We start from the raw sequence: 25,232 nt of genomic DNA, 5'->3' as shown, positions 1-25,232 counted from the left end.
GAGAAAGCCCAAATGGAGTAGTTATGCCGTATTATATACTTGCAACTATTCCAGCCAAGTAGCGGAACTATCCAACTTCTCATGGCGATTTGCACGCGACATTTCACCAGTACGTGGGTGTATCCAGACCTCAACAATGGGAGATTTGACCATGTTTGCCAGATAGGGGCAACATCCGGCGGGACAGGGATGGACAAAATCATGATTTTAGATAGCATACTAAAAGTCTTGTCTCCGTAAGACGTCCTTTGGACTGCCGTGCAATATTTCAGCTTTTGACCGTCTCGATGTCGGTGAGGTTTGTTACCTACTAACAGCTGATGGTGGGTCATGATGCCACATCACGAAGGGACACTCGTTGCTCCCTCGACCTATTAGTACTTCCTCTGTTTACCCACAACAGGGTAGATGTCCACATTAGGGTAGCAACTCGAATGCCAACCCCACGCCATTCTGATAGACAGTTTGAGAAGGAACGCTATGCCTGGACCACATTGGGGAGGTGTGACGAGAAGTTCAGGGGGGCTTTACTGGCCGAAGGAGTAGTTACCTACCAATGAGCCATACAGTCCCACCACGGCAGGATTCAACCGGCGAATCAGACTAGTCAGAAGGGCATAGTAGGACAATGGCGTCAAGGGCATGGACCAATCATTTCTGCAAGCGATGGCGGGATTCCCTGTCGATCTTGCTGCCATTATTAATTCTCAATCGCATTAATAATGCTCTCGGTTTGAATGTACTATTTATTGATCCTGCAATTGCGCTGTTCGAATCTCTGATCTGTCTCCCATCAGTCGACTCTTGAACATGGTCCAGCCAACGATCGATATTGTTGCCGCCAAAGGCATTTCCTACTACACGCCAGCTCAGGATCCCCCGGCTGGTACGCAAATCGAGGGATCGACCAAGCTGTTCAGCCCAATAACCATCCGCGGCGTGACGTTCCCAAACCGCCTGTTTCTAGCTCCACTCTGTCAGTACTCTTCGCAGAACGGTTATGCGAATGATTGGCATTTGACGCATCTGGGCGGAATAATCCAGCGTGGGCCAGGCCTGGCAATCATGGAGGCGACCGCCGTGCAGAATGTCGGCCGCATCACGCCGCAAGACCTGGGTCTATACGAGGACGGCCATATCGAGCCGCTGAAACGCATCACGGAATTTGCCCACGGGCAGGGCCAGAAGATCGCCATTCAGCTGGCCCACGCCGGTCGGAAAGCGAGCGCTGTGGCCCCTTGGTTGAGCGGCAACGCCATGGCGCTGAAGGAAGTCGGGGGCTGGCCGGACGAGCTTGTCGCCCCGTCGGCAATTCCCCAGGAAGATGGCGTCAATCCGGTGCCCACAGCTCTGTCCTTGCAAGACATTGAGTTGTTGAAGAGTGACTACGTCCGGGCTGCACAGCGGGCACTCAAGTCCAACTTCGACGCCATTGAAATTCACGCCGCCCACGGATATTTACTGCATCAATTTCTGAGCCCCGTCAGCAATCGACGAACGGATCAGTATGGAGGCAGCTTTGAGAACAGGGCTAGGCTACTATTAGAGGTGTGCGATGTCGTTCGGGCTACGATCCCGACATCTATGCCTCTACTGGTCCGCATTAGCGCGACTGATTGGTTCGAGTTTGACGATGATTTGAGACTGGAATTCCCCGACAGTTGGACTCTTGCCCAGTCGCTGCGGCTGGCGCCTCTCCTGGCAGACCACGGCGTTGACCTGGTAGACGTCAGCTCCGGGGGTGTCCACGCCAAATCAGCCATCGCCATCCGGTCCGGTCCGGCCTATCAGGCGCATTTCGCCCAGGAAATCAAGAAAGCCGTGGGGGACAAGCTCCTGGTATCGGCGGTCGGTGGCATCAAGACAGGTTCTTTGGCCGAGGAGGTGGTACAATCGGGCGTTGATGTCGTCCAGGCAGGACGCTGGTTCCAGCAGAACCCGGGTCTGGTGCGCGCATTTGCCACTGAATTAGGCGTGAAGGTGCGGATGCCTCACCAGATTGACTGGAGCTTCGAAGGCCGTGGGAAGAAGACAAAGCAGAGCTCATTATAGACTTCTCATGGCTACATTATAGGACTATCTCCACTAGCTCAATTCGCACATTGTGTCAGGGCACTCCACTCATTCTGTGCGCTCATATCTAGGCACATTTTGCCTTCGTGAAATATCATCCTCCCTGCCACCAGTCTTATTGTGACGATCCCCAGGTCGCTGTATAAAGGAAGTAACAGCACTCCTACCAGCAACTAAAATCACTCCTTCTGTTCCTTAGGCACGGCCACGATCACTGACAGATTCTGCGGATCGTATTCCAGTAGATCAAGCATCTGCAATCCGGCGCGATCAAGCAACACCACCCAATCCCCTCTACTGCGCTCTGAGCCTCCAGACGTGGCAAGCATAGCAGTATCCATGACGGCAGCCCAATGCGACATCCCAAGGTCTGAGGGAATCAATTCATCTAAGATTATGCGGGACTCTGGGGCCATGGCAGGAATAATGCTTTGCAGGATCTTGACGCACATCTCGTCGGGCCAGTCGTGCAGCACGAAGCGAAGATAGTAGAACTTGGCGCCGCGGATAGGCTGAGGCTGAAGGAAGTCGTGCACCATGAACTCAACTCCATCAATGTCGGCGACATTTTCAATAACCTCCGCTCTATCTTGCACAATGATGCGACCCGGTACGCTGGGAAATCTTTGCCTGAACACCCTGGCCTGCTGTCCATGTGCGCCGCCTATGTCGACGAGTACCGGCCGCTCGTTGCTGTCAGTAACAAACTGGCTGAGCTCCTTTTCCACGGGGAATCGATCAATCCATTGGTTCCCGTAGGACAGCTGCATGCTTTTGTGCAGATTATGTAGATGCTCGGGATGCTGCTTCAAAAACTCCGGAAAGGTCAGATTCGTGCGATGCCCCACTTGGAATGCCGTATCGTCCTCGGACACGACCTGCTGATAGTTTCGGGCTCGTAGAAAGTCCGGAAGTGCTTGATAAGCAGGTCCGAAGACTGGCTGTCTAAAAACCGTAAGCCTTCTACTCGGAGCCGGCTTACTGTGGAATGCCCGACTTACTGGAACAGCAGCAGCGAGGTCAGGGCAGAATTGGCGAGAAATCCTGTTAGCCGATTGGATTGGAATGAATCTGCGCCAACTTGGTCAATCAGGCCCAGTGCTGCCTGTGTACGGAGAATCCGCCCTGCTCTGTTTTAGCATCTGCCGGTTTTCGATCCTGCATCACTTCCTCGCGGGCTTACTTATAAGTTCCGGGGCCGCAGCTGTTCGTTCTGCCAGCTTCGACCCCGTGAGAGGCTCGTCGCCCTCGTGGAGTGCCTCGAAGATATGGAGGTCGACCCCAATCTTGGTCATCGAGTACTTGACCGGCTGCCCTTGCATCAGCTAGATGTCGTGCGCAGGATGTGACGTGACTCACGCCATTGGCGGCCAAATCAATCATAAATTCCATTTCTGAATACAAGGACCCTTGCAGTCTGCGGATGTCACGGTGTATTCTTTCGCGACCCTCGGGGTCTGATTCAGCGTAGAGCTCTTTGATCTGCCGGACGATTGACTCCATTGTTGTGGCACTAGAATCAAAACCAGGAACAATGCCAGGAATTGGGGGAGGGGGGTATTTCTGGATTTGAGGACCTTGCGCTGAGAGCGGACCACGGTCTATTTATCCCTTGTCAAACCACCTTTCTTGATAGCCCAATGGAGGACAAAGCTCCCGGCAATCTCGTCCCGTGTTCACTTTCGGAGTCATTAGCACACCCAGGTTCATACAAGGTAGGATTCATTCAAGCAGGCCGCTCTCAAAAGCGTCCTTTTCTCAACAGGCTATAGCTGTCTAAGGCAATACACCTGTCCCACCATGACCCATCTTCCGTCCTCCAATCCACGATAGCTCCAGGCGCACTGTACGGCATGCTCTGGCGAGACATCCGTTGCACAAGGCCGTATTGCCGTACGACCTGCCTGTTTAGTCGGACCCCAAAGAGGGTGGATTGGCTCAGGGAATGGGCATGGATGGTGCTTGAAGCCTTCTCACATCCTGGGTTCCGACTTTTGATTTTCGTGGGTCTTCGTGTCCATAAGCTCGGACTGGGAGGTCTCAATTTCCGTGTCAAATCAGCCGGACCGTGTAATTCAGAATGTGATTCGCCCCAGTAGCGCAGACTTCAAGCTGAGGACCAGAATCATAGTACGGGGGCTGTGCGGCACTTCACCGTCATAATTCTGACAACGTGGACAGAGAACCTTGCAGATCGATACTTAATTAACTCTCAGATCGCGGATGGACATCATCGGGTGACCCTCCAATGTTGCCCATTTTCTGCTTGAAATGAAGACGTCAGCAACTGCGTAAATGTAAGCAGGGGCCCCCCGGCACCCTCTTCGACGCAAGATTCTTAATGATCTACAAGTCATACTTCCGGAGTAAGCCATAGTATAATCATCACGGAGCTTGCGACTGTGTGCTGTACCGGGACTTTCAGCATGGTCACCCCAAGATCACGGATCCTTCCTCCAGCAGTACAGTAGAATTCCATCAGCTATCGGCTTCCTCCGTATACCCCTGCATGCCCTGTGAGATATATAATGCACTCTCCAAAAAGGGTCATTGCCACCAGATAGTAACTGTACATCCGTGAACATACTCTACTGTATGCAGCGAATTTACTCTGCCTTTATGGGCTGTCAACCCTCTCACACTGTCCCAACCACCAGTTACAATGAATCGGAATGCCGTTTGGCGACGACTCGAGGCCTGGGTCTGGATTGGCTGCCATGCCACATACTCAAATCCCCTCGAGAAGTATACTCTCGTTCTGGATAATATGCAGGGGGGGATGTTTCATGTGTGTTATAGCAGACCCCGGGTCAACCTTGATGAGGGTGTGTTGATACAAGTTAGAGGCATGGTTGAGTCCGGAAAGGAGCTCAAATTCTGTCGCAGAACTGCTCTACAAACAGTAACTGGTTTGTACAACCACGAACTCGCTCGTCAGCCCATGTCCCAGAAAGGCAGATGATTTGGCGCGTAAGACATTCGACTGACCGAGAGGCCCGTGACGACTACATGCATCCTAGCGCCGACAAAGTATGTCCCAGCCCGAAGCAGTGTTCAGAATCCGCCTGGGACAAATAATCATGTCTTATGCTTAATCGCCGGCAAGTAAAGTGCACGGCTTTCAGTACTAAACTCTCCACGCCCCCGAACACACTACATCTCAGAATGGACCCTACACCTAGATCCTTTTTTCAACACAACCTTGTTGTGACAATGCCAGTTTACCCTTTGTCTTCTTTACCCGTATTCGTATTTTCCTTTATTGCCTTTTTCTTCTTTTCTTTTTTTGGCCACCCACCTTTCGTCTTCACGCTGGGTGAAGCGCCCCCCTTGATTGCTAATCTGCTATGCCACAAGGACAGACCGTCATCTCGGCTACTGAGTGACCAAAGTGGGGCACGTCTCAGGGGCTCCATTGTTGAGAGGTCGCTAAGTTCCCATCGCCAGGGATTGGTCAATAATGTCGTCGGGCAAGGCCTATACATTTGTGCAAGGGAACTTGTTTGTTCCCTTGGTTTTTGGTGCTCAGTTCATTGTTTGGAACTAGAGAACCCCTGTCACACTTGTGCGAGGGGTATTTCACCAGGGAGGTAGCTTCCACACAATCCTGTATAGCATCCTTGGGCGCATTGACAACGCGCACACGGGATACGAGAAATTAACTCGGTGTACGGGGTGAGACCTTGGGTGTTCAGCTTGTGACAGGCAAAATGGGATTGATCCTAGTAGGCCGCCGGCACTACCCAGAAATGCTTTCCTCAGTGAAAGAGGTTACACACCGACATTGGGACCAGCAGGGATCTTCACCATACCGGCACTTCGCCTCTCATGCCTTGCCACCAGGCGCTTTGCTGCCACAGGTCACTCTGCGGTCCGTCAACCAGTAACCGCCACTTTCGAAGAAACCACGGGGCGGCCTCCCAGCTGCGTTTATCCCATGGTTGGTCATTTCCTCCCCGCCGGGCAGCCCAGCAGATGAGGCCCCCATCGACGACGTCCTTTTTGAAGTCGAAGGCATCCAGCAAGAAGGGCGCCGTGGCCGCCAGCATGATGGCGCGAGCTCGCAGCCCGGGCAGCGGCAGAAGGTCGAGGATCGGATGGTGGGGAAACAGCACCTGCGGCAACGTGGGCTGCAGATGAGGCGGGATAGCAGGCCGCGAGACCGCCGCCAGCAAACCTTGTGGATCATCGGTCATCGTGACGGGACGGTAGAAGGGGGAGCAGAAGGATAGGCAGGAGTAGCTGGCGAATTCCTCGGGGCCGATGCCTAAGCAGCGTGCGTTGAAGGCAAAGGCTTGAAGGAGCGACGTCTTGGGCAATTGAAGACGATTGAGATAGAGATCTGCGAGCGCCGGTCGTGTTACCCCATCCTCGGGGGCAGGCAATGCTGCCTGGTTCAGTTCCACATCCGATTCCGCTATCCCCTCGATAAGCAATGGCTCCCCAGAGAACAGGTCCTGCCGGTTGGGGTCGCTATTCTGGCTATCCCCCGGAACACCCAACTCGAATGTACAAAAGGGATCCGTCGCCACATTCAATAGGCCATCACTCGACTCCACATCGGGGCCAGAAACGCCTGGCATGTTTGACACAGCCCGCGCGACATTGTCGATTCGGTCGGGCATGCCGGGATCGCTGTTCCAATCCAGGTCGGCCGCAAGACCGGCAATTGGGTCGCTCAAATTGGTGGAGCCTCGGGGAATAGGACCGTGCGAAGGGGGGTTTTGTAGCGGTGGGAGTGGCCGCAGCGTGGGATATCGCTGTGTTCTCGGTGGCTGCGCATTCTTCAGTCGTTCCTCTCTCTGTCGGCGACCTTGCACATCGAGTCAGCTGCAGGCAGTGGGATTCATGCCCATCGAATCACATACGGTAAGCCCGCTGCGCCATCCGGTTCTGCTCCTTGCGCGCCTCCGTCACCACGCGCTTACGTCGGCTGGGGATACGTTCCCTCTGTGCGGTCGCTTCCGGTGGACTCCACATGCTGGAGGATGGAGGAGCGATGGCTGGTGCATTCGGAACTCGTCTGGCGGACGCATTCGGCGTTCGTCTGGAGGGCCTTGCTGCCTTGGCACGTGGCTTACCTTCGGCCAGCCAATCACGGGCGGGCTTGGCGAGTAAGCCCCGCTGACTCAGCACCGGTTTACGGCCGTCTGCCAATGACACCTGAGAAATCCGGCATCCGGTCGGTCGAGGATGCGTCGAAGATGTGGCCGCAACCCCTTTATAAAGCCTCTCTGGGACCAGACTTGTCAATGTTTCCAATCACTTTCTCATGGTTCAAATTCGCTTCCTGGTTGCTTGGTTCCTTCAAGCGCTCCCTGCAACCGTGATATATCCGAAGCCCGCTTATTTGCTACCGTTCATACTGCCATGTCTACCTCGCGCAAGTTGCTGGTGGTCGTCGGGGCTACGGGCAATCAGGGCTCCTCCGTGGCCAAAACCTTTCTGAAATTAGATCACTGGGACGTACGCTGCGTCACGCGCAATGCGTCTTCTGCGGCAGCCAGGAAACTGGCATCGCTCGGTGCCGGTGTGGTAGAGGCCAACCTTGCCGATCTCGAATCGCTTCGCCATGCTTTTGCCAATGCCCATGCGATTTTTGTCAACACGGATTTCTGGGCTCTTTATCTAAGCTCCCCAGTCCGGGGAGCCCAGCCGAAGTCCAGCGAGGAGGCTTTTCAAGAGGAGGTGCTGCATGGGCAGAACGCTGCCATTGCTGCGGCGGAGATTCCGACGCTGGAGCGCTTCGTCTATTCAGCGTTGGGCCCGATGAAGAAGCATTCGCACGGGAAATACCCCCACTCATACCACTGGGACTCCAAGGCGACGATTGTGGAATACATCGAGCGAGAACAACCATCCTTAGCCCGCAAGGCTTCGTTTATTTACCCGGCCGTCTATGCCACCAATCCCCTCTTCATGCCAACCCTGAATCCCTCGACTGGCCAATACCAGTTCTTGCTACCTCTTCCCAAGGACTTGGAGATTCCAATTATCGATCCCTCCCACTCCACAGGTCCCTTTGTCCGCGCCCTGGTGGAGAACGAGCGCCCGGGCGTCAAGCTCCTCGCATGTGACGCCTCCCTGACAATCGACGCCATTGTGAAAGCATGGAATCGGGCAACTGGAAGGCCGGCGGAGTTAGTTGAGGTCAGCACGGACTACATGCATCGCGAGCTAGGAATTCCTCGCGAAGTGCTGGATGCGCCCCCCTATATCGCGGAGTTTGGATACATGGGAGGTTTGGACAATGTCCTCTACCCAAAGGATCTGGCCGTCAAAGTCCAGACTCCTTCCTTTACGGACTGGCTTGAAGCACAGAACTGGCAGCAAATTCTTGACGGAGGAAGGTCCGAGCTGACCTCGGTACTGGAGAATGCCGTCTGACGTTTTGAAGCTGGGATGGTTGGAAGTTGGTATCTCCTGAAGCCCATGGGAGCTGTTTCCTTGAGCATTTGTCTTGTAACTTAGCATCTGCGCATGGCACAAAGTGACTCTGACTATAATCGAATAAAACCCTGCAGTCATTGTTAATCTCGCATACGCAGTACCGCGGGCATTATCCTTTACATTTGCTTTCTGGAGTTCCAGAAATGCTCATACTGAGCTCTGTGAGGCAATAAGGAGGCCAATTACTTTTGTGAGAATGGATTGCAGTAGCTTTGTCCAGTACATCTAAAAACATAAAATGATTACATTCCACCCTCGTCTCTTGTTTTGTGTTCAGTATGAACGAAGAATGCTGACTCAGAATTATTAATCTCACAATTTATAACCATTGAGATCTCATGCGTTCGGGCGATGCAGTCCTTTCTACTAGCTGACATTCGGGTGAATTGTAACTTGTCTCGTCAGTTGAGTATAATTCCTTCAGTGAGATTTCGAGCACCTGCAACCCGCTCCGGGCTTGTCAGTCGTAGCTAAACACTAAGTAGAACCACTTACTCCATACGCTTGCCCAATACAGTGATTAGTGACTAGTTATACATGATTCATGGTTCCATTCAGGGCCTAACCAAAGGTCTTCCTGGTTTTATGTAAAATTTCTTCAAGTACCAACCAGTAGATTGTGGCTCAATAGGACTCAAGCATGCCATGTTCAGATCTAAGAACCTGGAAAATCCCCCGTTGTCTGCGGTTGGGAAAACCCGGTTCCCAGCTTGTGATATAGTTTAGCTACGTCATGTCAGATTATATATCGAACACTGCGGACGTTACATGCCTAATGCAAGGAGAATGTCTAGTTGGCACATCACTTCGAGACCCGTTGCATTATTCCAGTGCAGGCACATGTGTTTAAGCTCCTCTGCCCCATGTCCGGGGATAAATGTTCCTGATCTCTTCCGGCGAGTAATGGATGAATATCTGAGAAGGGGGTCTTTTTGACTTCGGCTCGGCTGGATTTAGCGTGTAGGCGGATAAAACCCAAAACGGGAAACACCCAAAGGAGACCAGGAAAGATTTGGCTATAGATCAGGTCAGGTTGAGACGCCCACACAAGTGCAGTCACGAATACATGCGACCCGGGCTCTGCTAGTGGATTAAAGCAGGAATTTCATTATGCAGCAGGACACGGAACTTTAAAGCCTGTCTCGCCAGAAACTAATTGATCAAGGCAAATTTGATAATGACGCATTAGATACGCACCGATACTGAGGTCTTCCGCTAATTTTCTACGGTGTCTCAATATCGATAGGGCACCCCGCCCATAGTATATTAATCGCACCGGTCCACCTGTTTGCGAAAGCTCGGTATATTACTCTTCTGACTTTCCAGCCGATGCGGACAGCTACCACTTGATAATCAAGCGTATATTCACAGCCAGAGGCGCAAATCACAACAATGCCATCTCATATCATCTCCTTCGACCTCGATTTTGCGGAGAATGTAACTCTGGAGCGAGTGGCCATGGTCTTATCTAGATACAAAGAATGCGAGCATTATGCGTACGAGCGAGCAGATACGTGGAGTTTGGGACTTGGAACTCACGCCTCGTTCATGATTGACGCCAAAGGAGAAATCGCGACAATTACCACCGGGGCACGGCGAGAAGAACATCCGGTTGGCGACTCCCTTGCTCAGGCCGCACGAGACTTTCTTTCCCAGCATGCGCAACCGGATCATAAAGTCTTTGGCCAGGTTGGATTCAACTACGCCGCACATACCCAAGGGATGCCATTTAAGCCGGGCAGTTGTCCTCTTTTAAGCCTGCTGGTCCCGCGTGTAGAGGTTCTGTTTCACCGAGACCAAATCACATTGACCGGGCCCCACGACACGGAATTAAAGGAGCTGTCCACCCTCATCATGGGCGACGCCGCTCTGGAACCGCATCCAGGATCAACAATCGATACGGGGGACCCTGCAGGAGAATACGTGAGTCAGGTTCAGCGAGCACAGGCAGATATTGCGGGAGGCAAATATACCAAGGTCGTTCCGTCACGTGCCGTCAGGCTGTCAACCCGAGTGGACATGGCAGCAACGCTTCTGTGCGGTCGACAGGCCAATGACCCTGCTCGCAGTTTCTCATTGAGCCAGGGTGGATTCCAGGCGACGGGGTTTAGTCCGGAACTGGTGATGTCCGTTCGGGAAGGCATCGTGGCCACCGAACCGCTGGCGGGAACGCGCTCGCGGCTCGGCTCGGCGGCGGAGGTCGAGAAATTAACGCAGGAATTAACACACGATCCGAAAGAAATAATGGAGCACGTTATGTCTGTCAAGGAAGCGATGGAGGAGCTAAATCGACTCTGTGTTTCCGGCACAGTCACGACCGATGACTTCATGTCCGTTCGCCCCCGCGGCAGCGTGCAGCATTTGGGATCTCGCGTCTCGGGCACACTGACAGCGGACAAGGACCCATGGGATGCGTTAGGTGTCACCTTTCCCTCAATTACCGCCTCGGGGATTCCGAAAAGGGCAGCCTTGGAAGGAATCCAGCGTCTAGAGAATCGTCCCCGGGAGCTGTATTCCGGCGCCGTCTTGATGCTAGACGGTCCCGATTCCTTCGAGGCGTCGCTTGTTCTGCGCACTGTATTCCAAGATCCACATCGCGCATGGATCCAGGCTGGGGCTGGAGTTATCGCGCAGTCCAGTCCTGACCGAGAACTCACCGAAACCCGCGAAAAGCTGGCCAGTATTGCCCCTTTTGTGGTCACAGAAGCTACGCCGGTGGGACTGTGCAGCTGTGGGGAGGGTGAATGAGAGACATGTTCGCTACTGGAGGCTCCGCTGTACGTATTTTGTTAGTCAGTACTCAGGTCCAACAGTCGATTTTGGCTCCATCAAGCTCCGTTGAGACCCGAGAGAGGGCCAAGGAGATTGTTGCTCCACAGCATCTGCATGCCTATTGCGTAGTGCGTATTAGGTACGGCATAGGATAATTAAAGACCCACATGCCGAGGGCACGCCAGAGAAGGAACCGAGCATCCTGATCGGGGCCAAACAATGGCAGTGTTGGAAGGCTAAATAGCGCTAGCCTGATGTCAGGACAGAAGCCAACGAACCAACACACTTCGAGCTCATCGAGGCAAATTATTGGTAATCGAGGCAAGTAGTCTTTTGCCCTATTGATGACAATGGATCCTGTCTGCAGTCCGGCTGAGACTCGTGGTTACCCGAACAGAAAGGGGCGAAAGGTGGGTGACATTGGCCGACTTGACAAGTACTCTGGATTAGAGCATTGGAGGATGAACATGATAACATCCAAACGGCCAATAATTTAGTCCCTTCAGACGGGCCGCCCTGTTATCTCGCAGTGTGGAGAAGAATCCAACTGTGACCCAATTGACAGTCTATGAGACTATAAGAGGCGAGAAAAAGCCAGTTTCCCAGTTTCGGTAAAAGATCTTCGAGTTTGCACTCTGTTGTTTTGACCGTATAATGTTCACTTTCGCGTCGTTGCTAGCCCTCGCGCTCGCAGGCCAGTCCCTGGCAAAAGCGCCGTATTGTCTCCCCGGCGATGCCACCTGCTTTCCGTCTACCGAGGAGCTCTCACGCTTCAATGTCTCCATTGGCGGGAAATTGCTGGCTCCCCCTCCATACGGCCGAGTTTGCTATGCCGACCATTTCGACGCGGCAGCCTGTGCGGAGCTCGTGGCCAACAAGGGGAATGGCACGTACCGCGAAGCCATTCCAGCGGCCATGATGTATACCAACATGGAGTTCACCTCCAACGGCACCGGCTGTCCGGTTCCCGCGGCCGCGCCGGAGAAAGGACTGGATGGGTCGTGTGAATTGGGAGCACTCGGTTCCTACTTTGTGCAAGCGACCAGTGCAGACGACATTAGCCAGGCCGTGAAGTTTGCCGCCAAACACAACCTTCGGCTGCGAGTGAAGAATGTGAGTCTCCCCAGGAAAGGATGATTCGGATGGGTGGCGTCATTTCTAATATGTGCTTCAGACCGGGCATGACTATACGGGGCGCAGCACCGATGCCGGTTCCTTTGTGATCCTAACTCAGGCGTTTCAAGAGGTCGAGCTCAAATCGGACTTTGTTCCTACTGGATGCAGCTCTTCCAGGTCGCAGGACGTTCTTCGCCTAGGCGCCGGTGTTGTAGCGCAGGATCTGTACGCCGAGGCAGCCAAGCTGGGAGTCGTCACCACGGGTGGTTTCTGTCCCACCGTTGGGATTGCCGGGGGATTTGCCCTAGGCGGAGGCGCGGCAGGGCCTTTCCAGCCCGTCATTGGCATGGGTGCCGATAGTGGGTGTCTTCTGTCTTGTCATCCTAGCAGGCATAGCGGACTAATGACCAACACCATGCAGATGTGGTTCAATACGATATTGTGACCGTCGACGGCACAATCACGGTCGCCAACGAGTGCGAGAACAAGGATCTTTTCTGGGCGATGCGTGGCGGAGGCGGCGTCTTCGCCGTCAGCACGGCCACCTACGTGAAAGCGCATCCGGCCTTCAAGGCCGTCAATGTCGTCGCGGGTCAGGTCTCGGCCGCCAACGAGAAAGCATATCGAAACCTCATCTCAGAATTTGTGCAGCGCGATCCGGAGTATGCCTCGGGCTTTAGCTCGGGGATCTGGGAGACCACCTACCCAAACCTAACGATCGTATTCCAAAAGGGATTCCAGGCAAACGAGACCCTCGTGTCGGGTGAAAAGTCAGCGAGCGCGTTTGACTTCCTCAATTCGCTTGACGACGTCACGGTAAGTCTGCAAGGCTTGCAGTTCGAGTCCTGGAGCCAGGCGTTCGAAGCTGTAGTCGGTCCCATCATGGAGGAAGGTAGTGCGGTTGGGGTCAACATCTTGGACATCAGTCGGGTCGTGTCGAACGACATGTTGGGCTCGAAGGATGGCCGACAGTCTATCGCGGAGTTCGTTACGGGTTTACCCCAAACCCAGCCTTTCATATTCCAACGAGGCAAGTGAACCCGGTTATGAAAGACATGAAACGAGACTGACCGAATTCTCAGTGGGAGGTGGCGCGGTGAACACGCCAGCAGCCGACGCAGTGAGTTTCCCATGAAGCCCCCTATCATGATAACGGCTCTTCTGACATGGATTTTCTCCAGACATCGGTCAATCCGGCCTTCCGTAAGTCGGCAGCTTACTTCGACATTCCCGTATTTGCCTCATCGACCGGCGGAACAACCTCGGTGCAACAATCCACAGCGCAGTCTCTCATGCCCCAGGCGGACCAAGTCTTCGGTCGCGACGCCTATTACAACGAGGGAAATCGACTGGAGTCGGACTACCAGGAACGGTTCTGGGGCAGCAATTACGAGGCTCTCTTGTCGCTCAAGAAGAAGATCGACCCGAACTGTGTTCTCACGGGCGCATTAACGGTAGGCGAGACCGAGATTTGCGGTAGTCGCTAATCAGTAAGCATTAAAACAATAATACCAGGGCAATCCATTCCAAGCTCCCGTTGCTTCGTGGTAGACCGTAGCCGTTCTAATGGATGTAGGTGGTCCGTGAAGTCAGAGGCTCGCCCGTGGACAGCGAGCAGCACCCGGGATCTATTCCCTGGATGCAAATACACAGGAAAGTGTCACCAGCGTTGTCTTCAAAGGGCCAGGGCTCATCATGTAGTCTCCTTGAGGATTTCCTGGCGAGCTGCATCGACATCGGTTCTCCCGATGCGGCCACTGTGACGTCGGAGATGACGTCAACCCTGGCTTGTGCCCGGTCGATCTTCTTTCTGCTGGGTCGAGGCTCGCACCATCCTCGCCAGGCTTCCAGTGCATCAATTCTCTTGAGTCAAATCAATATGCCCGAGGAACACGGTCGCAGGAAGAAAGTAGCCATCATTGGTGCTGGGGCGGCAGGAATGGCAAGCATAGACTCTTCAATGGCCTCCGGTCCTCGTGATACGTCGCCCACTAACGCAGCGCCTAGTCCTGCGCCTCCACTTTGGCGAACCATCCCGATCGCTTTGAGATCTCGCTATTTGACATTGCGGACTATACAGGGGGCCAGGCGACCTCCATCCCGTTGGACAGCTCCCGCCACGGCGCTGAATGGCTGAATGACGGAGTGCAGGGCGGCTCGCCTATTTTCCGACACACGTTCAACTTCTTTCGTCGATATGGATACGAGCCTCAGCCGGTCAAGCTGCAGGTGTCCTTTGGCAAAGGCACGGATAGCTTCTGGACCAACGTCTTCCCAAGCCCCCTGGTTGATCGCTACTCGGACGAGATCCGGAAGCTAGGTCGCGCGCTGAAATGGATCAAACGCTTGATGCCAATCCTCGGCGTGATGCCCGTTAAGGTGATCTTGCGGCTGTTCCGGTTCAGCCGCGACTTCTCCAATAAGATGGTGTTGCCGCTGATGGCACTCTTTCTAGGGACAGGCAATCAGACGCCTAACGTATCGAGCGTGCTGCTGGAGCGATTGTTCGACGATCCGCAGATGCGACTCTGGGATTACGATCCGGACACGCTGCTGCCCAACCAGCCCGGGATGTCGACGTTCCCCAATCTAAGCGACTTCTATCGTGACTGGGCGGCCGACGTGGCCGCGCGCGGCGTCGATCTGCGCCTGAACACGACCGTCGACATCCTACGGCGCGATAAACACGGCGTTTCCCTGCAATCGCGACCCGCCGACTTCCAGCCCGGCTCAAGCACGAGCTCCGCGGAGGAATTCGACGAGCTAGTGCTTTGCGTGCCTGCCGACGAGGCCAAGTCCCTGCTGGGGAGCAATGCCACTTGGCGCGAGAATTTCGTCCTAGGTGGTGTCAAATTCTACAATGATTTGACCATCACGCACTCGGACTCGCAGTACTTTTCCAGCATTTTTCAAACCCGATATGCATCCGATGTCTGCGCGCCCGCCAGTAACGAGTCGCGAAAGAAGCAGATCGACTTTGCCCGGAAGGAGGCGCGAACTCGCAGCGACGGGTGGGAGGGCTTTGCGCCGATGTACTACATCCATTCGTATGTTTCGGATCCGGCCAAGATCGAAATGGGGTTCGACTGCACGCATTATCAGCACCAGTTCCGCGAAACCTTCGGCCACGATGTCCCAGCTCCCGAACCCGACCGACACGTCTATCAGACCATCTTCCTCGACGATCGACAGAAGCACCTGTGGACGTGCGAGGGAATCCAGAAGGACAAGATCATTGCGCGCAAGGACTGGCATCAATTTGGCCACCGCTGGCAGCATTACCTACGCGTGGTACCGGGCATGATGTTTATCAACGGGAATAACCACACGGTATACGCCGGAAGCTGGACGATGGTAGTAAGTCGCACCCGGTGGCGGTCGCATGAATAGAAGCTGACGAGAGACAGAACATGCACGAAATCGCCTGTATCTCCGGCATTGCGGCGGCGTACCGACTGGGCGCCACGTACGAGGCGTTCGATGATTTTGCCGAGGACTGTTTCGGTAAATACTTGCTCGTGTGCCATGGCATTCGATACAAGCGAGCCACCTGTGGGAATGGCGAGTCCAGTTAAATTTGAGGTCTCATTTCAGGTCTCTTTGAGAGCAAGGTAATAATAATAAGGCATCAACGGCTCCGTATGAGCAAGCTTGCAGGCTGATTGATAACCATGTCATCTAAGAGGGGGTAGCCACATCTCTCCTGTTGCAAAGGCAGTGCACAAATGCACCCCATGCCTGCAGATGTGGAAGCGCATGCACCGGATGAGCTACCTACCTTATGATTACCAATCCCGTCTCCATCGCTGTCGCGGGAAGCAAGCGGTGGTGCTCGTCGCCCAATCATGACCAAGGCAAGTCCCGATATAAAAGGTGCAAAAACTGGTGATCATGTCCACACTAGCAATTTCGACATAATTATACTTCTACTCTAGCAAAGCTTCATAGACGTGTCTTTTGTCCACGGTGCATGGATGTCTCGAGTTCTTTCTGGTCCCCATCTGGGTGCTATTCCCACAACACATAATCGGGGAAGTACCGGTCGTGAATTCTCCTCGCGTAGTCGACTACGGCTGGAAAGCTTCGGATGATCTGTTGAGTCTCCGGGGCCCTTCAACAGCGCGGTCACGTTAGTTCGGCACCTGTATTAGGGGGGCAAGTAACGTACGCATAGCATATTAGGCCGGAGGTGACGAATCCGAACAGCACCGCGTCAGCCTCGGTGGGCGTCTCGCCGGCCCAGATCCAAAATGGACCATTGCCATCGCTACTCCGTGACCGAGCGGCCACGACGGCGGCATTGATACTCTCCCAGATTTCGTGTCGGAAGGTGGCAATCTCGTCGTCCGAGAGGGTCAGCGTACCTTGACCTTGCAAGGTGCGGGTATTTTTGCGGTGAATCAGATGGCCCACGAGGACCTGCATGGGCCATGGCAGTCCGGCCAGGATCTTGCCGCGCATGGTATAGAAGTTCTGAATCCATTTTTCGTAGGACTAAGTAGTCGAAGGTCAGCGCCCGAGACGAGAGAACGACATGGTCCACTGAGATTCTACCTGGTAGAAATACAGTTTGTCCTCCAGCAGCGCCTTGAGCGCAAGATCATTGAGCTTCTCTGTCGGCGGCAGGCCGGCATCCAGGTCCGCCACCAACCCGCTGCGTACCAGTGTTTTCGTGATCAGAGTTGAGTCGCCGATGATCTGGGGCGTGCTGCCGCCCGAGGGATTGTGGCTCTCCGCAAGCGCCACGTACGGGATCTTCCCTCGAGGCGCAAGGCGCACAGAGCCTTGCTCGACGGAATATGGCAACCCGGAGAAACGCAAGCGGGCTTCCAACTTGGTGACAAAAGGAGACCAGGTGTAGCATCCGGTCTCTGGAAACCCGCGAAAGAGCGTGAGGGATGGGGATTTGGAGGATTCCATGGTCTGTCTGAGCGTGTGGCACGGTACCCAAGAATCAAGCGATCGCTTCATCCTGGAGACAGAACACCGGTATCACATTATGTACTGTATCTCGTCGGCCTTCGGGGACTCCGCGTCCGATCGGGACCCGATGAAAGGCGAAGAGGATTTGGGGCCGTTGACAGCCACCGAGTCCGAACGGCTTCATGTTTACTCCGTGCGCTTCACCAACGGACGCGTCGAGGTGATCAGCAACCACCCGCTGGGATGCACGGAGGTCGGGGCAATCCTTCGCAGCCACGAGTCATCTGAACCCTCGAGGTTAATGACATCTCCGTTATACACGGGAGGAAGGTTGCTGGGAAGAGACCGACGATGTCCAGGCGAGAGGGTAATCTAGACGCGCTACTCGCCGCCTATTGGCTGGCTCCGCGGCAGGTGCCCCACATGTCCCAACTAAGGTTCCCCTTTGGGACAGGGCGCTGACTCATCGGGCAAACCCGTCAAACCATCCAAACCGACCAAACCAACCAAATCGTCCAAACCACCCATCCATCGACAGCAAATCGCCTGGGAAATCCTCCGAGTGGCTTGCTGCCAGACATGATGTGAATCATCCCATTTGCTCTGCACTCCGACCAGTCGATTCAATACAGCCATGTCGTCATCCATGGAGCTATTTACCATCCACCATATAAGTCAATGGCCGCGACATCGTCTCTCCCCGACTAGATTTGGCAGTCCATCCCCCTTCTGATCAGCCTGCACTATGGCCAGTGACCCCGTTCGTGAATATGGCCTCAGCGCCGTGCCGTCTTCGGCAGAGAAGCTGATCGCACCCGCCGTGCAGCGTCGCGGCACTCCCCCGGCGGCCCTGGTGTCCACGACGCCCGTCCCTCGGGTTGACTAACGGGGCGCAGACAATACCGGCATGCATTCGCAGCTGGTGCATCCCGACACCGTGCGCGACGTCAATCACCGGTTCCCCCGACTGCGCTGGAGCGGTTGCTTTGTCGACACCCTGCGCCAGGAGATCCGACTGAAGCCCTGGGCCCATAGCACCACTCTCGGCGAAGAAGAATTCCCGGCCAAGATCTTGGGCAACCCCTACGCGGTGGAGTATGAGTAGGAGATCCTGTGTAGGGTGGACAATGTGTCTGACAGGAATTTAACTTCTCGTAATCCAACTGTTTACCAATGGCTTCGTCTCCCAATTGAGAATTACCCGTCATAATCCTTTGCGAATAAATCTTGGCAGTAAGTGTGCATGAGTGGTTGAAGTTGATGGGTGACAACTATATATATTGCTTGAGAGTAGTCTCCTACCCGACGGCGGCGGAATTTCCTTGCGCACCCCGAGTTCAAGGAAATACAAAGGACACCGAAAATGGCCCAGACAACCAGCTAGGTAGTACTCGGCATGCCTCCGTGTCGGGGGGCCGTTCCCGACCGGGAAAATGGTCGGCGGCGTCATCGGGTTGGATGCCTGCCAAACCGCGTCATTCGGGGATGCCTGCTAACGCGGCACTACAAATACGACCCTCCAGGACAGCCAACATTCCCTTCCGACCATCGACTCAAAACCATCTTTGCTTTTGATTGTGAACCGGAACCATGGCGATTACGGAGTTGGCCCTCGTGCGTCTCAAGTCGCCCGACGACTCCACTACGCGGGCAGGAATGCTGGCCGCCATCGAAGCGCAGGCCGCCTACTCGACCTTCCCCGTTTATCTCCTCACTCAGATCGAAGACCCGTCCTACGTCTACATCGTGGGCGGATGGGCGTCAACGGCGACGCACATGCAGGACTGGATCGCCAGCGAGATCAACCAGAAGGTCCTGACGGCGCTGCAGGACCACGTCGAGGTGTGCTGGATGATGCACGTCGACATCGACCCCGGCGAGCCTGACGGGCGCCTGCCACTGGACGCGCCGGTGCTGGCGATCGGGCGCCACTTCATCGCCGACGGTCGGAAGGAGGACTTTGGCCGCACGTTTGACGCGACGAAGAGTCACCTGCAGCGCTTCGCGGCGCCGCACGGGGTCCGGGGCGGATGGCGGATCGAGCCTCAAGAGACGACGGCGGAAGGGGTGACGAAGGAGGAGTTTGTCCTATTCAGCGGCTGGACGGAGGTGGCGCAGCATGATGGATTTGCCGAGACGGCGGGATTCCAGGAGTTCGCACGCATCAAGGAGTGGCTGGAGGGGGCGGAGATCAAGCACGCGAGGGTGTGGGAGAGGAGCGACGGGAAATAGACGAGGGATGGAGGGATGGCGGAGAGAGATGCAGCGATGAAGCGATAAAGAAAGGAGAGAGAGAGAGAGAGAGAGAAGGTCCGCCGGAGGGCAGGTGGGCCGAGGCGGGTGAGTCAGCCGCCGCCTGGGGCATCCCGGAAGTTTGTTTGGTTTGCCTGCTTTGCTTGCTTTGCCTTTTGTGTCAATTTGTTTTCCTGTTAGACTTTCTTATACTTGCGACTGTCAAAGTGACTTCCATCTTCCATCTTCCTCTCTGGCAGACTTCCGTCAACATCTTCATCCACCTCCCACCCTCAATCTCATCCACTCCGTATGATCCATGGCCCCGTCCGATGAAGACACGAGGTTCACCGCTGCCCTGCACCGCCAATGAGCGATCGTCGGGCTCCACTCGCGCTCTGTTTTTCTCATTTCCTCCCCCGCAGATTCCATCCGTCATCCCATCCCACAGTCTGATCATTCGATTTATCAGATTGCTTCTCCTTCTCCTTCCGTCCTTCCCCTCTCCCGGTTTTCTCTCTTCTCCCTCTCCCTCCCTCCCTCTCTCTCTCCATCCCCCTCCCCTCGCCGGTCCATATGTCCTCGAACAGCACGGCCAGTCCTGGACATTGGATCACCGGCAGCTACACCGGCGACAGCGATGGGGTGCGCATCGCCATCGCCACCTTTGTGGCCGTCGCCTGGTATAACGTGATCGAACTGATCAACTTGATCTTCCTGACCTTCAAACGCTACCAGGGGCCCTACTTCTGGAGTATGCTGGTGTCCGCCATCGGCGTCCTGCCCTACTCCGTCGGCTACCTCATGAAGTTCTTCGCCCTGACCACCGCCACCTGGCTGCCCATCACCCTGCTGACCGTCGGCTGGTGGATGATGGTTACCGGCCAGTCCTTCGTCCTGTACTCGCGCCTGCATCTGGTCCTGCGCGACCTGCGCTTGCTGCGGGTCGTGCGCACCATGATCATCCTGAACGTCTTCTTCCTGCACGTTCCCACTACCGTTCTGACCTACATGGCCAACTTCAACACCTCGCCCACCACCGTGCGCGGCTACGACATCATGGAGAAGGTGCAGCTGACCGGCTTCTGCGTGCAGGAGGTCATCCTGTCCGGCCTGTACATGTGGGAGACCAACCGCATGCTGCAGCTGAATCCCGACCGCGCCACCCAGAAGACCATCCTGCAGCTGTTCGCCGTGAACCTGGTCTGTATCCTGATGGATATCGCCCTGATGATCATCGAGTTCCGCAACTTTTACATCTACCAGACCACCCTGAAGGCCACCATCTACAGCATCAAGCTCAAGCTAGAGATCGCCGTCCTGGGAAAGCTGGTCTTCATGGCCCATCAGCACGTCTGGCGCTCGCCCTTCGCCGCCGGCACCGGTCGCACGCCTTCCTTCGTCGACGCCGCCCGCGTCGCGTCCGATCTGCATCATCCCACCCCTTCGCCCAAGTCCGGTCCCGCGCAGCTCGACGATCTGCACGTCGACGTGCGATGAGGCCTGGTTTCTTTCCGGTTTCTCCCGATCCTTCGTGCCGCCCGCCTCGCAGGACGGCCTGCGATGACGCCGTTCGATCCAGCGTGCATGTCCCGATCCTTTTCCTGCCCCCAACCCACGCCCCCTCGGGGACGAAAGGTCGACCGGGTCGACGTCCGTGCGAATGGAACGTATCACAGTCCCCCAAATTCGATTGCCAAGCATTGGCCCTCCCCCTTGCAGCCAAGGGATCGTATGCCGCCGAGTCCGTGCGACTCCCAGACAGCTATGGTTGGCACGGCACCCTCCCCTGGGGAAGAGCTCTCGGGGCAATACCTGTGCAGGCAATGCCAGGGGGATGGGGGTGGGGGGAACCCCGTCAAGATAATGAGACGCACTTCATGATGTTTACGACATACATAGAGTTCCTACGATAATAGACTAATTCCAATGTCGGTCGCATGGACCGCAACGCCTGATGATCTCATCTCCAATCCCCGCTCCGGCATCTCTAGCATGATCTCTAGTAAACAAAAATAAAATCCTCGTTCTTCAAGTCCGTCGTATCCAGGAACCCCTTGTCCTCGGCGGGCGGCGGCGTCACGTCCTCCAGCTCGACAGCCTTGCCGGCCTCCCGCTTGTCTTGCGTCATCATCGACTGGTCGACGATCTGCGCCGATTTGCCCAGCGCCTCGCGTTTCTTGGCATGCTGCTTGTTCAGGAGGACGAGATACAGGTTCGTAATTCTGTGACGGTGAGCGTCCGACTGGATGGCTGATCGGGTCAACGAGTGCTTACATGGCGATCCCGGCGACGACCACGAACAGGATCAAGTTCGAGATGAGTCCTGGCCGATACAAGGGGGCTTGCGAGGTGGAATAGAGTTGGGGGCCGATGACCTGCGTTGTCAGTTTCTGATCTCGATTGGGTTCGAGGCGATGCCTACATTGCCCGTACACATGCCAATCAGCACCACCGCCGAGGTGCATTTTCGCTTCGTGTCACCAGCGGTGTTCTGCGCCTCCCATGCATAGACCAAAGGCGTGACGGCCGCCAGGCAGGAAACCTATCTCATTAGAGGGATTCTGTGACTGCGAGGGAAGCACGTACCAAATAATATCCGAACAGCAGCACTCCCTTCTGCTCTCGCGGCACCACGATCATCAGCAAGGTGCCGACGGCGGCGATGAGGGAAAAGCCGACGATGACCAGTCCTTTGCGTTGGAACCGCGTCGCCAGCCAGCCTCCGCCTAGAACCGCCACCACCTGGATGACGCCGAAGGGAATGTTGAAGAGGATGGTTTGAAAGGCATCGTACCCGAACGACTTGATGATAAGATTGCCAAAGGTTCCGATACCACCGCTGGGGATCCTGGATACCATCAGCATTATTCTTTGGGCACTATGGAGGGACGTACGAGATGGCGACGATCAGGAAAAACCAGCACCACGTCTTGAGATCATACAACGTTTCCCAGACGTGATCCCAGCGCCATTGTCGCGAGATGATTCCCATTTGATTGGCCCGCAGCCGCTCGACCGCGATGATCTTCTCGCGTTCGTTCAGGCACTTTGCTTCCATGGGGGAATCGGGCATGAGAAACAGCACGACGAAAGAGTATGCCACCGTCAGTAGACCGCAGAACATGAAGATGATCTGATAGGAGAAGAGAGTGTCGCTGTGGATGTGCCCGAGCCCGTAGGTGAAGAGGCTGCCGACCTGCAGTCGAGGTATTAATGTCGCCCAAATTCGGGATTAGGGACGCATACGTACAATGAAGGTGACTCCGTTCATCATGTTCCACGAGGCCGTCCGCATCGTTTGCTCACTTCGGCGCCACCACATTTGCGTGACGGCAACGCAAGACGGGGCTGCAGGTCAGCCAAGCAAGTCTGAATAATCGAGGTGGGAACGTACCGATCATCGCCTCGAATGCCCCCAAGGCGAACCGAAGCCCCAAGAGGCTTTTGAAATCGGTGCAAGCGGCCATGATGGCCAGGGAGCTGCCCCAGAATAAAATGGCGGATCCGATCAATTTACCCGTCGGTGCTTTGACGAGCAGAAAGGCCGCTAGAGGCTGCATCACCAGCTGGGCCAAGTACAGGATGGACCCCAGCCAGGAATACTCCTGGCCCTGGAGATTGGCGTCCTCCACGATGCCGAAGATTGAGACATAGGAGAGGGAGGATTTATCGAGCTGTTGGAAGAAATAAGCACCGAGGATCAAAGGAAGAATACGTCGATCGATGCGTTTCAGTACGGCCTTTTCCTCCTCGACCGTGAAGGTATGATGCTCTCCAACGCTGGCGAGGAACTGAGCCGCCTTCTCTGCGGTGGCATCCCTGCCATTCTCGACGGGCTCGACCGTGATGGCGTCCTGCGAGGGAGGATGGGCCATGCTGGACTGATCAGGAATTAAGAAGGGATTGCAATTACGTGGTCTTCCACCTCCACCCCTGCCGGCCTACCCCCGGTTATATAGAAGCCTCCGGATTGAAATCCCCCGACCATCAACTTGGGCGAGAATAGGCTGTAGGGTAAATAGAAGCGGCATCCATCTGCTTCTGATCGGCACGTATCTCTGGGGTTTACCCCCACGTCCCCCAGATTCCCCCGCATTGAGAGTCCTCGTTGTGATTGATGGAAAAACGGCGACACTTGGCTGTCATCCGTCAAGGATGCGATCTGCATCTCGGGCCAAAGCAGCCCGACCACGCTTATATACACGCCACGGAGCTTGTCGTGCCTGGCGTTGCCGTGCTTCTTGGGTGAGCCGATCCGCTTCCTGTTCGCAGTCAACATGAAGAAATACGCCATCGTCGGCACCGGCGGCCGCGCCATCTTCTTCTACTCGGCTCTCGTCAGCGACTTTGCCTCCACGGCACAGCTGGTGGCTTTTTGCGACAGCAATTCCACTCGCATGGCCTATGCAAACTCGCGCCTAGAGGTACTTGGTCACTCCGTCGTTCCGACATATCTCGCGGGCGATTTCGACCGCATGATCCGGGAGACTAAACCGGATGAGATTATTGTCACTACCATCGATCGCACCCACAACGACTACATCGTGCGAGCCCTGGACCTAGGATGTAATGTCATCACCGAGAAGCCGATGACTATCGACGCTGCGCGATGCCGACAGATTCTCGACGCCGTCGACCGGACCGGAGGGCGCGTGCGCGTCACCTTTAACTATCGTTACGCGCCGCACAACACCAAGATCTACGAGCTGCTCTCGTCGGGCGCGATCGGCCAGGTGAACTCGGTGCATTTCGAATGGATGCTCAACACGTCGCATGGCGCCGATTACTTCCGGCGCTGGCATCGGGACAAACGGAACAGCGGCGGCCTCCTGGTGCACAAGTCCACGCATCACTTCGACCTGATCAACTTCTGGCTGCAGAGCCACCCCGAGACGGTCGTCGCCATGGGGGACCTGCGGTTCTATGGGAAGGAGAACGCCGAGAAGCGCGGAGTCACAAAATTCTACTCGCGCGCCCACGGCAGCCAAAACGCCCGCGACGATCCGTTCGCTTTGCACCTGGACCAGAATGAACAACTGAAGGCTATGTACCTGGACGCCGAGAGGGATGACGAATACTACCGGGACCAGAGCGTGTTCGGCGACGGCATCAGCATTGAGGACACGATGGGCGTCATGGTGCGGTATCGGTCGGGTGCCGTGCTGACCTATAGTCTGACCGCGTATGCCCCTTGGGAGGGCTTCCGGGTCTGCTTCAACGGCAGCCAGGGACGCCTAGAGGTGGAGGTGGTTGAGCAGTCGTATGTCAACTCGGGGGGCGAGCAGTCGCTAGAAGGCGCCCTCGAGAGTCGGACCATCCTGCTTCGTCCTATGTTTGGGAAGCCGGTCGAGATCGAGGTACCGCACGGCTCGGGAGGTCATGGCGGAGGCGATCCGCAGCTGTTGAATGATCTGTTTGGCGATGCACCGGTGGATCAGTGGCGTCGAGCTGCAACGCATATTGACGGGGCGCGTTCGATCCTGACCGGCATCGCGGCGAACCTCTCGATGCAGAGAGGAGATGTTGTTCGGGTGGACGATGTCTTGAAGATTTAGATCACATATCGAATGTAATTCTCAAATGCAGAGCATCAATTCGATTCCGTATACGTTTGATAGGTCAGGTGCCGATGAGACATGGAACCTGCCCTGCATCCAGAATAC

The 25,232-nt window shown here is 55.4% G+C and overlaps 14 protein-coding genes across 14 annotated transcripts; 10 read left to right on the top strand and 4 right to left on the bottom strand.

The window, feature by feature from the left end:
• The first annotated feature begins 796 nt into the window (after positions 1-796).
• Positions 797-2,116, top strand: P170DRAFT_435177 (NADH:flavin oxidoreductase/NADH oxidase). Its single transcript, XM_024848881.1, has one exon. The coding sequence runs from the start codon at positions 811-813 to the stop codon at positions 2,050-2,052; it is 1,242 nt and encodes a 413-aa protein (XP_024708886.1). The 5' UTR covers positions 797-810; the 3' UTR covers positions 2,053-2,116.
• Positions 2,117-2,246: 130 nt separating this feature from the next.
• P170DRAFT_508168 (S-adenosyl-L-methionine-dependent methyltransferase) lies at positions 2,247-3,576 on the bottom strand (the record flags this gene model as incomplete). The annotated part of the gene is made up of 4 exons (XM_024854538.1): positions 2,247-3,018; positions 3,075-3,198; positions 3,257-3,383; positions 3,433-3,576. The coding sequence occupies 4 exons, from the start codon at positions 3,574-3,576 to the stop codon at positions 2,253-2,255; spliced, it is 1,161 nt and encodes a 386-aa protein (XP_024708885.1). The 3' UTR covers positions 2,247-2,252.
• A 1,174-nt stretch (positions 3,577-4,750) lies between these two features.
• P170DRAFT_132497 (uncharacterized protein) lies at positions 4,751-5,723 on the top strand. The gene has a single exon (XM_024842418.1). The coding sequence runs from the start codon at positions 5,161-5,163 to the stop codon at positions 5,665-5,667; it is 507 nt and encodes a 168-aa protein (XP_024708884.1). The 5' UTR covers positions 4,751-5,160; the 3' UTR covers positions 5,668-5,723.
• Positions 5,724-5,876: 153 nt separating this feature from the next.
• P170DRAFT_473439 (DUF3425 domain-containing protein) lies at positions 5,877-7,053 on the bottom strand (the record flags this gene model as incomplete). Its single annotated transcript, XM_024853039.1, has 2 exons — positions 5,877-6,886; positions 6,942-7,053. 2 exons carry the CDS (start codon positions 7,051-7,053, stop codon positions 5,877-5,879), a joined length of 1,122 nt encoding a protein of 373 aa, XP_024708883.1.
• Positions 7,054-7,327: 274 nt separating this feature from the next.
• P170DRAFT_435175 (uncharacterized protein) lies at positions 7,328-8,628 on the top strand. The gene has a single exon (XM_024848880.1). It carries the CDS (start codon positions 7,444-7,446, stop codon positions 8,458-8,460), a length of 1,017 nt encoding a protein of 338 aa, XP_024708882.1. The 5' UTR covers positions 7,328-7,443; the 3' UTR covers positions 8,461-8,628.
• Positions 8,629-9,915: 1,287 nt separating this feature from the next.
• On the top strand, positions 9,916-11,271 carry P170DRAFT_473437 (ADC synthase; the record flags this gene model as incomplete). The annotated part of the gene is made up of 1 exon (XM_024853038.1): positions 9,916-11,271. One exon carries the CDS (start codon positions 9,916-9,918, stop codon positions 11,269-11,271), a length of 1,356 nt encoding a protein of 451 aa, XP_024708881.1.
• Positions 11,272-11,949: 678 nt separating this feature from the next.
• P170DRAFT_351642 (FAD-binding domain-containing protein) lies at positions 11,950-13,898 on the top strand (the record flags this gene model as incomplete). Its single annotated transcript, XM_024843883.1, has 4 exons — positions 11,950-12,408; positions 12,470-12,770; positions 12,833-13,405; positions 13,537-13,898. 4 exons carry the CDS (start codon positions 11,950-11,952, stop codon positions 13,896-13,898), a joined length of 1,695 nt encoding a protein of 564 aa, XP_024708880.1.
• A 392-nt stretch (positions 13,899-14,290) lies between these two features.
• On the top strand, positions 14,291-15,986 carry P170DRAFT_445298 (putative flavin-containing amine oxidasedehydrogenase; the record flags this gene model as incomplete). Its single annotated transcript, XM_024850692.1, has 3 exons — positions 14,291-14,353; positions 14,419-15,768; positions 15,819-15,986. The coding sequence occupies 3 exons, from the start codon at positions 14,291-14,293 to the stop codon at positions 15,984-15,986; spliced, it is 1,581 nt and encodes a 526-aa protein (XP_024708879.1).
• Positions 15,987-16,419: 433 nt separating this feature from the next.
• P170DRAFT_349274 (glutathione S-transferase family protein) lies at positions 16,420-17,331 on the bottom strand (the record flags this gene model as incomplete). Its single annotated transcript, XM_024843729.1, has 3 exons — positions 16,420-16,522; positions 16,580-16,905; positions 16,966-17,331. The coding sequence occupies 3 exons, from the start codon at positions 17,329-17,331 to the stop codon at positions 16,420-16,422; spliced, it is 795 nt and encodes a 264-aa protein (XP_024708878.1).
• Positions 17,332-18,079: 748 nt separating this feature from the next.
• P170DRAFT_424295 (uncharacterized protein) lies at positions 18,080-18,439 on the top strand (the record flags this gene model as incomplete). The annotated part of the gene is made up of 2 exons (XM_024847557.1): positions 18,080-18,211; positions 18,254-18,439. 2 exons carry the CDS (start codon positions 18,080-18,082, stop codon positions 18,437-18,439), a joined length of 318 nt encoding a protein of 105 aa, XP_024708877.1.
• A 160-nt stretch (positions 18,440-18,599) lies between these two features.
• Positions 18,600-19,751, top strand: P170DRAFT_435172 (uncharacterized protein). The gene has a single exon (XM_024848879.1). It carries the CDS (start codon positions 18,925-18,927, stop codon positions 19,564-19,566), a length of 642 nt encoding a protein of 213 aa, XP_024708876.1. The 5' UTR covers positions 18,600-18,924; the 3' UTR covers positions 19,567-19,751.
• A 391-nt stretch (positions 19,752-20,142) lies between these two features.
• On the top strand, positions 20,143-21,066 carry P170DRAFT_445295 (uncharacterized protein; the record flags this gene model as incomplete). Its single annotated transcript, XM_024850691.1, has 1 exon — positions 20,143-21,066. One exon carries the CDS (start codon positions 20,143-20,145, stop codon positions 21,064-21,066), a length of 924 nt encoding a protein of 307 aa, XP_024708875.1.
• Positions 21,067-21,552: 486 nt separating this feature from the next.
• On the bottom strand, positions 21,553-23,457 carry P170DRAFT_435168 (putative MFS transporter). The gene is made up of 7 exons (XM_024848878.1): positions 22,964-23,457; positions 22,820-22,917; positions 22,464-22,765; positions 22,156-22,417; positions 21,992-22,111; positions 21,844-21,944; positions 21,553-21,791 (listed from the first exon to the last, which is right to left on the bottom strand). Exons 1-7 carry the CDS (start codon positions 23,442-23,444, stop codon positions 21,569-21,571), a joined length of 1,587 nt encoding a protein of 528 aa, XP_024708874.1. The 5' UTR covers positions 23,445-23,457; the 3' UTR covers positions 21,553-21,568.
• A 28-nt stretch (positions 23,458-23,485) lies between these two features.
• Positions 23,486-25,125, top strand: P170DRAFT_435167 (Gfo/Idh/MocA family protein; the record flags this gene model as incomplete). Its single annotated transcript, XM_024848877.1, has 1 exon — positions 23,486-25,125. Exon 1 carries the CDS (start codon positions 23,847-23,849, stop codon positions 25,122-25,124), a length of 1,278 nt encoding a protein of 425 aa, XP_024708873.1. The 5' UTR covers positions 23,486-23,846.
• Positions 25,126-25,232: the final 107 nt, after the last annotated feature.

The sequence above is a fragment of the Aspergillus steynii genome, assembly GCF_002849105.1.
Source record: "Aspergillus steynii IBT 23096 chromosome Unknown P170scaffold_2, whole genome shotgun sequence".
NCBI classification, from domain to species: domain Eukaryota; kingdom Fungi; phylum Ascomycota; class Eurotiomycetes; order Eurotiales; family Aspergillaceae; genus Aspergillus; species Aspergillus steynii.
The sequence above is the reverse complement of the archived record's forward strand: the minus strand, read 5'-3'. Positions and strand labels throughout refer to the sequence as shown.